At 33.8% G+C, this 9,016-nt stretch overlaps 1 protein-coding gene across 1 annotated transcript; it reads right to left on the bottom strand.

Annotated features, from left to right (window-relative positions):
• Positions 1-1,411: 1,411 nt before the first annotated feature.
• On the bottom strand, positions 1,412-8,518 carry LOC145598006 (dnaJ protein ERDJ3B-like). The gene is made up of 10 exons (XM_081654293.1): positions 8,187-8,518; positions 7,926-8,074; positions 7,502-7,634; positions 6,138-6,249; positions 4,982-5,098; positions 4,483-4,569; positions 3,322-3,381; positions 3,077-3,154; positions 2,213-2,284; positions 1,412-1,843 (listed from the first exon to the last, which is right to left on the bottom strand). The coding sequence occupies exons 1-10, from the start codon at positions 8,267-8,269 to the stop codon at positions 1,685-1,687; spliced, it is 1,050 nt and encodes a 349-aa protein (XP_081510419.1). The 5' UTR covers positions 8,270-8,518; the 3' UTR covers positions 1,412-1,684.
• Positions 8,519-9,016: the final 498 nt, after the last annotated feature.

The following is a 9,016-nucleotide window of genomic DNA, read 5'->3' as shown; positions in this document are numbered from 1 at the left end:
CAATCATATTTAATTGAAAATGAAAGTAAAATAACAGTTCATTTCTTATTTCGGTTCACAAAAGTTGGCATGAGACTCAACTCCAAAGTAGTTGGAGAGTAGGTGGGACCATTCTAAAGCATTCTTGTACAAGAAAAGCAATTGACGAATCATGAATAAGTAGCCATTAATTTCGTTTAATTGTTGGCTAATTAGACGAGTAGTTGGTTGGAGATAAGTTATTACAGTAGTACTTAATTTTTAAAAGCATAATTAGTTGGTAAGATTTCCTCTAATGGTATCAAAGTATCAAACACATACTTTTGAATCACCCTCGCTTGTAAATGTGATACTACGTTGTTTTGGGTTATTATGGTTTAGTACTAAATGATAACTATGATGGGCGATTAACACAGTATTATATCAAACGGAAGTCATTAATTTGTATCTCTCATTATTATTAGTGTTTAGGTTTTCATGTCTCCTCCTACTCCCAAGCAAATGTAGTTGGTGGAGTTCGAACTCATGACCTCAACTCAAAGTCACAAAGTGAGTTCTCCACCAACTCCGCTAATCTTTGCTTGGTTGCTTCTAGCTATTTAATGGTGATAAAGAACAATAGTAAAAATAAATTATATTTTATTACAACTCCTCATAAAATAAATACATGTATTTTCTCAAAAACCTATTTCTAAGATAATAATCAAAATACTTGAGAGTAACAAAATTGACAAAGAGTTCATCAAATGAAAGCAAAAATCACTCATTGGCAAAAAAAAAAAAAAAAAAAAAAAAAAAAAGAAAAATGTAAAATAAAATTCTCTTTAGTTTTCTCAATATCTCCTTGAATCATAGGAATTGAAGATGATAAACAACTTTCGTGCAAGATCCATTGTATGTTTGTATCAGATTACCCTAATGAGTTATGGTTGTTGCTTCTTTAGAGAAAAGGTTAGAGTTAAAATGACTACGAATGACCAACTATGTAACAAACGTTCAACCGACTTAGGTACTTCGTACTGTTTTTATCAAACCAACTTAGGTACTTCGTACTGTTTTAATCAAGGTAAACTATGTCCTGATGCTCCATGGTCGATTGTGGGTTTATGGTAATGGTACAGGTACAGTTAAGGCTATTATCGCCTACGAAGGGGTTGGGAACTTAGTATTTCTTAGTAAGCCTATTTGGCTAATTATAGGATTTTATTCAAATTTTGGTATAGTGTTCTGTGTGGATGAAAGGAACAATGGGCCATGGGTTGGATCCTGCCACTCCGGAGTAGGCAGAAAGCCCAAGGACAGTCTACAAACCTATATATGAGTATACAGGCTCATTTTTGTTCAAAATTAGTTGTCACGTGCTCATATTTATCCAACCTTTGATAATAGAGGTCTTGAAGACATGCCATATATTTGATAAATGTCCATCAAAGTCAAAAGAATAGATAACACTATATTGATATTATAACAATCCTAAACCCAACAAAGGTTTTTTCGTAACCTCAGCAGAAGCCCTTATAAATACAGGACATTTGCAAATTGCAGCACCAAGAAGAACCTAATCTAATTCATAAAAATGGAAGATCAAGAAGGATAATTTTAAAAGAAAAAGAAGGCGCGGAAGCTAAGGTAAGAGGTTCACCATGTATTCATGTTACAGTGGGCACATTAGACCATCCTTGACCGAACAAAATTTTATGACAATCTAACTAAGAATTTCCTTGATTTTGATCTTCTGTTCTTCTGTTAATGAAGTTGGAAACAAAACTTCAAAGGTCACATAGAGATCACCTTTCTTGTTGCTCAAATACAGTGGCATTCCTTCTCCTTTAAACTTCCTTACTTCCTTGGGCTTTGTAATACCCTGAACATCATTCAGAATTTGCCAAGTTAGTGACTTGACAATCATAATAATATTTGGAAAAGTTCAAACGGCTTGGCTAATCAATTCTCAACGAGTAAAAAGTACTTATATCAATTCAATGCTGTGTAGGTGAGTATGATTTGTGCAGGAAATATGAAATATTAACTTCCTCAAATATGTTACTAGACTATCCAGGTAAGTATGGAGTATTAATAGTAGGGAAACAAGCAGAAATTATTGATTTGTGTACCAAATAACTTCCTGGAATACCATACTTTTTGACTAAGAAAGAAAGTATATGATAGGTAATACAAACTGGAACTCTTTCAATACAAGAACTAAAGCAAAACCAACTTATTGAACTCTCACCTTTGAACTGATGTCAACCAAATGTTCATCAAGGTGTTTGATAGTCTTCTCAAATCCAACAAGAGCTTGAACCTGAAAATACGAAGTAAATAAACCATGATATCAGAATAGTTTGAGGTGGCAGGGTGAAAAAAAATAGCACCACTAGTTACAAATAATTTAACATCTGTCCCAATGGGCCAAACGCGATATTACGCCAGAACCACCAGATAATCACAGAAAGAAAAATATTAACAGAGGGGGAGAAGAGAGAAAGAGAGTGGTGGCAAAATGGAAGGGATGGGTAAAAGTTTTCCCAGTAGTAGTCAGTACTAACACCAATCTCGGAAAGCAAACATACATTCTCTCCCTCTGAGGCCTGAATAAAATACTTCGGAAATTGTCCCCCCCCCTCCCCTCCCCTCCCCTCCCTCCTTTTCTCTGTATTTTCAATGCAGGCGAGCCTTAAGAGAAGGCAGAGGCCTAGAAATTATGAGTTATAAATTCCTTGACTGTTAATATACAATGAAACAAAACATCAGACTAACTCCCGCTAGACAACAATCTACATATTCCATACAGAGTCTACTGATGAAGTAAGGCAGATTTTCAAATGTCTAACTAATTCTTCTTCCTTTTCATGGGCAAACCCTAATTAACAGAAGATGCTACTCTGGAGTCTGGAGTAAACATAAAATAAATCTCTTCAGATCATCGCATGATTTTAGCCTTCAGACACATATTATTAAATATGCTGTGTTACATAAAAACATGCTAGTGAAACTGAGCAAATACATTGATAAATCTTGAACAACTAAAATGCCAAAAATTTTATAAAAAAAATAAAGATGAAGAAATAAAAAAAAACACACAGGTAATACTTACCAAAGTTATCGTAACAGTTGTTCGCAAGTCATTCCCATCTCTATTGAAAACATCATGGGGTGCTGTACGGATACGAAACTGCAGAACAGGACGTAATTATAAATAACGTAGTTATGTACCATGGGTCTACTACTCACAGAGAAACTTCTTTTAAGATGATTACTACTGCAAACATAGTACTTTTTATAGAAATAAGTAGAAAGAACTTGTTATCTAGAGTATCTTCAACAACATAAAAACTTTACCTTCAAATCCCCAGCTTCTCCATCTATTTTGGGCTCACCATCTTCATAGAAAGATATTTCCTACAAAATATAAAAGAACAAGATAAAATTTGTTAGGTAAGAAGCAAGGATAATTCAACCTTTCAACACTTTAACGTATGACCATGGAGAGAGAGAGAGAGAGAGAGAGGGGGGGGGGGAATGAGAGGGAAGTTGCAATTATAAACCTTTCAGACATCCAATCAGTTACATATTAGGTACTTTGAGATTAAAATTAAGTTGGTAAGGATCAATTTCGATTCGGGTCCAATTTTATGTTATCCCATAGCAGGTTATGAGTTGAAAAACACTGACTTAAATCCCACAATATCATGTTACAGTTCCAAGTCGTGTCAACTCTAGATGGGTCTAGTTGTTTGTGACAGTATAGCTTATATATGCAAGCATGATCTATTGATTATCTTACTGTCTAAAAGTATCACTTTGTCCTTTACGGTTTCATCCCTCACACAACAAGAATGAAGGGAAAGAGGGAAACATTCCAACAACAAAAGACCAGCTTATATATACAGCAAAAAAATTTAGAGAGGTGGTTCTTATTTTCTGAGTTATTTGCAAGCATGCTAATCCACCTTATTCAATCCTACCCTCAATATATTTTCCATAAATTCAAAGTGAGGGAGCACCCAAAGCCTCAAAACACGAGTCTAAATTAATTTTCACTTGTATTTTTCCCTGCTACATCCTCTTTCTTTCCTTTAATACCAGTTTACCGAAATAACCTCTCTAGTAGTCTCAAACTAATCAGGTGTTCAATTACACAAACATTAACAACAGGTCCATATAAAGGTTTTTTTTTTTTTTTTTTTTTTGAGTGGACTACTACAGGACCAGCCAGGTAGATATATGGAATGTTCAAAAGGCGCTTCGCTGAGAACTTGAATAAGATTTGATTCAACAACATGAGTCCATGGTCAAATACCCAAAGAAAGTTGTGTAATATAGTCCATAATGGGCTGATGATATTCAAGCCATCATTGTAAAACATCATTTGATGAAGGAAGTATGAGGATTTCAGTGCAGTTACAATCAAAACAGCCTTCTACAATATGCAAGGCTCTCAATCCCAACCACCCAAACCATTTACCATTGAACTATTTAAATTAAATGCATTAACCTTACCTGTCCATCTTTCATTCCTTTCTCGATATCTACTGTCAAGGAGTAACCTTCACGTTCATATTTAACGTTTGGACACTTCTCACAGACCTGCAAAAAGTAAAATGAGGCATGTATCAATAATAAAAATAAATAGAATACATCAGAGTATGTATAAACAGATTAAACTCATCAAATTTCAAATATGATGGATCATTGTGATTCTAGGGACTAGATAACAGGCAGCAATGAGCAACCCACTCCCCGCCCCGGCCTCTTCAAATAATTCAAAAGAAAAAATAAAGGTTAAGCATGAATGCATGACAAATTGACTCAAACATCAGTCCAGCAAGACCATAAAGGATTCAGAGCAAATATAGGCATCATAAGTAAGACCTTTAACAATGTGTGATAATAACGTTATATGAGAAAACACACAAATAAGCAAACATATATCTGTAAAAAAAATAAATATAAGTAATGCCTCACAAAAGTAGTTCAAGGACATAAATAGCTGGCATACCTGCTCCGTTATCTGCTGGTACATTCCTGGACCTATTTGGCGATGATAGACCTCATTACGACAGTTGCAGTCTCTTTTTCCTGATGCCGGCTTAATGACATTTTTCTCCCTCCACACCTGGAATGAATAGATAATAAAATTGATTTTAATCATTTTGAATAATACTGATCAAACTCTTGTATAGATTATGGAAATGTCTCTTCTAAAGTTACCTGCAAGGCATCCACTGCAAATATGTGGGCAATATCATTTATTTTAGAAAAAAATAATAGTGAGATGAGACATGCTCTGAATGTGAATTATAACATAACAGCATATATGTAACAGCATGCCTAAGGCTGCTGGGATGATCACCTTTACAGCTTTACTACAGTGCCTTGCTGTGCTTCAGGCACAGGAGGCAACTCACTTATCTTGATACTATTTTTTTTATCTGTGTGAAAGGATTTAATGAAATTTAGAGAGTTGGGGGTAGGGTGTAATATGTTGTATTTTTGGTCTAATCAAACATTAGTAATTTATACATACCATGTCACTGTGTGTCTAATCTCCAATAAAGAGAATTTACAGGAACGACTATATTATTAATAATATAAACAGACTATGCGAGACATGCTTCACGTAGACATGTGCCTTAGCCTCTAGAATTATGCCAAGGCTCTAATTGCTTCATTAAGATTCATCCATATACTTTCTGTTGTCTTGTTAGGATAGATTATATAGTATTGTATATGGAAACCAATAGAATGTAATAACATACAAAAAGGAGGGCTAGAACTGAAGAGAAGGTATTATCATTACAAATTAAATAGCTTTATCCCAGAGAAGGGCATATGAAACCACAATGGAAGGCCCACAATGCATAATGGGTAATACAGCCTTGAATGAGAAAAAGAAAATGAAAGAGAGACAAAAACTTCATGCTCTTCCACAAAACTTAATCCACAACGGCTGACAGTAATTGAGAATCAACAATTTATAGCATGACTCATTTTTTTTGACATTTCCTAGTTGGAAAAAGGGTTGTCTCTCTATATTTTCTTTGCTGTACACTTGTACAGTAACGTGACTGGCTCTTTCTCAATTCATGCAGCAATCAAGACTTATAAAAATAAAAAAATAAAAAAAATAAAAAATAAAAAAAAAAAAATCCTACCTTCATTGTGCCTCCCATGTACAGATCTTCCAATGATGCTTCTAATTCTACAATCACGTCATCCCCTTTCAACACTTTCTCTTCCTCCTCCTCCATACCGCCTCCAAAGAATCTAAAAGGACCAAAAAAATTTTAAAAAAATTAGCTTACAGTAGATCGCATGGAAATGCATCAACCTAACTAAGTGCTGATAGTAATAAAAGACAAAAAAAAAAAAAAAACAAAAAAAAAAACAAATTAATTTTTCTGACAACCACAACCCTACACGGTTCTCAATATAGCAGGGGAACATGCCAAACTCTAGCTGGTTTTGCAATTGTTAGATTTACAACCAAATGAGAAAACCTAAACTAATTTAAGTTCCAAAAAAAAAAAAAAAAAGATTAACAAGTCTAATTCATATATATTCTAAAATCCAAAAAGGAGAAGAGAAAACACCATCAAGAGTTAAAGACTTAAAGGGGAAAAATGCACATATGTTTTACAGAAAGTGCTACTGTTTGGTGTTTTTACAGATTGGTATATCTCTTCACTGGTCATCAGAGAAGAGGGAGGGGAGTTGAAGTAAAAAGCCTACTGTGATAATAAGGAACAGTAACCTTAAACCTTCCTTTAACAAGATGCAATTTAAAATTACTCATTGCAATGGTTCAAGCTAGCAATAAGATGTTTGTGGTAAAACAAGTTTCATTCTGATGATATGAACCATTTACTTGTATATTAGTTTCAATATAAGAACCAATCTTCACAAATCACATTAGTTCTTTTTTATTAAAAGAATAGTAGAGTATCTTCATCCTAGTTTTCCTTGGTTTCCTTTTCCTTCTACAAATCTAACTTGTACCGACAAAATTCTAGCCTAATAAGATGACAGTTGACCAGTTCAAATATTATGAAGATTCACTCCCCAATCATCCATACACTTCTTTCTAACTTGTAAGACTAACAAAATGGTCCAAATCAGCTATATGGCTCTCCTTCTCTTCCTTTTCCTTCAAAATTTCCAAATTACAAAGTTCCCGTACCCGAAATGCACACTCACAAGTTTTCCAATACTAAGGAAATATTAATTGTAAACTACACAATCCAAAGTTCATCTATCATTGTCAAAAGTCAAGATCCCTTTCTCTCTGATTTGTTAGCCAACAACCTATAATGTAATTCTCAGCTTTAAAACTACTCTATCCAATTGTCCAAATCACAAAATCAAAGTTGTTCTCAGAAACACATTTATTTTTTATTTCCATGAATGATTAACAAGTTAACCAACTTCAATTCACTATGATTAAATACAACATTAACATATAAATAATTAAATAAATTTCTGGTTTCGAGTGTCGAGGGGAAAAGGTATGTCAACTTACTGGCTGAATATGTCCTGGAATCCTCCACCACCACCACCACCTCGGCCGCCACTTGCAGCATGTTGTTTTAGACCTTCCTCGCCATATCTATCATAAATACTCCTCTTCTCACTATCAGTCAAAACTTCGTAGGCTGCCAAAAACAATCCTATCTTAGAAAGCAATTCCATAAACAATACACCTACTTATTTATCCTCCAACAATTATAAAATAATGCAAATACTCCATACTTAATACAAATTTGAACAAAAATAACTACATTTTAATCCTTCATTGTTCAAATCATCTAATTTGACCCTGAATCGAATAATGATCATAATTTGGCGCATGAATAACTAATAAGAACAATTAGATATCAAATTTGATAACATTTTAAGCTAAAATTAGTTCTAAACAATCTCGATCAAAAATCAAATGTAATTACCATTGTTAATTTCTGCAAATTTCTTGTTCGCCTCTTCATTGCCTTGATTCTTATCAGGATGATACTTCAACGCAAGCTTCCTGTAAGCTCGTTTGATCTGATCTTCTGAAGCTCCTTTTGGCACTTGTAGTATATCGTAATAACTCTTCCTAAAATTCACAAAAATTAACACAATAATCAGCTCTTCAATCATTCATACACAAGATTCATAAAATCAAAAAAAAAAAAAAAAAAAAAAAAAAAAAAAAAAAAAAAACATACGCTGCAATGGCGAAGACAGTGTAAGATAAAATGCAAGCGATAAACAACAAATTCAAATTCAGCGTTGTTCTCCGAGTCGCCATTGATATGCGGAGGAGAGATTCGTGATCTCTCCGCTTCGATGCTCAGATTTTCTAGGGTTTTGATTAGGAAATCTCTGGATTTTTACAATTGACGATTAATTCGATTGAAATTTCTCTATCTTCTCTGAAAATTGGAAGAACAATCAACAAAATCTGGGAATTTGGATTGGATTCGATTGGCTCTATTGTTGTTTGAGCGATAGTGCGAGTGTAATTTGGGAGTGTTTGTTTTTGTGAAAAAAAGAATGTCAATATTCAACTGGGTATTCTAACCGACGTGTTCTTCATTGAATTCGACCAATCAGGGTGCAGTTTTTGTTGTTACTGTCCAATTGGGTGCTGCCATGTGGATGTTCGTTAACTTTTGGTATTGTCGTATCAAAGGAGTATGTATGAAGGTTGCATACATTTTTTGCCCAATTCATAATTAGAGTTCTAAAAATCATACCCGACCCAATCCGATTCGAAACTAATCCGAAAAATATCCGATTTAGATTTAAATTCGAGTGGATATAATAATTTGGTATGAATCAACTTTAAAATTGGACCCGACCCGATCACACCAGACCTGATCTGAACATCCGAATTAACACCTCTATTCATAATAATATGATTTTAAAATAGTTATAGTTTATTAAAATGAATCTCATTTTTTTCCCGTCAAAAAAAAAAAAATGAATCTCATTTTTGAGATGTTGGTTATTCTATTAGGGTTGATTTTTTATTTTTTTTTGTTTGCCAAAGATT

This window comes from Chenopodium album, chromosome 20 (genome assembly GCF_948465745.1).
Source record: "Chenopodium album chromosome 20, dcCheAlbu1.1, whole genome shotgun sequence".
Classification (NCBI taxonomy): Eukaryota; Viridiplantae; Streptophyta; class Magnoliopsida; order Caryophyllales; family Amaranthaceae; genus Chenopodium; species Chenopodium album.
The sequence above is the reverse complement of the archived record's forward strand: the minus strand, read 5'-3'. Positions and strand labels throughout refer to the sequence as shown.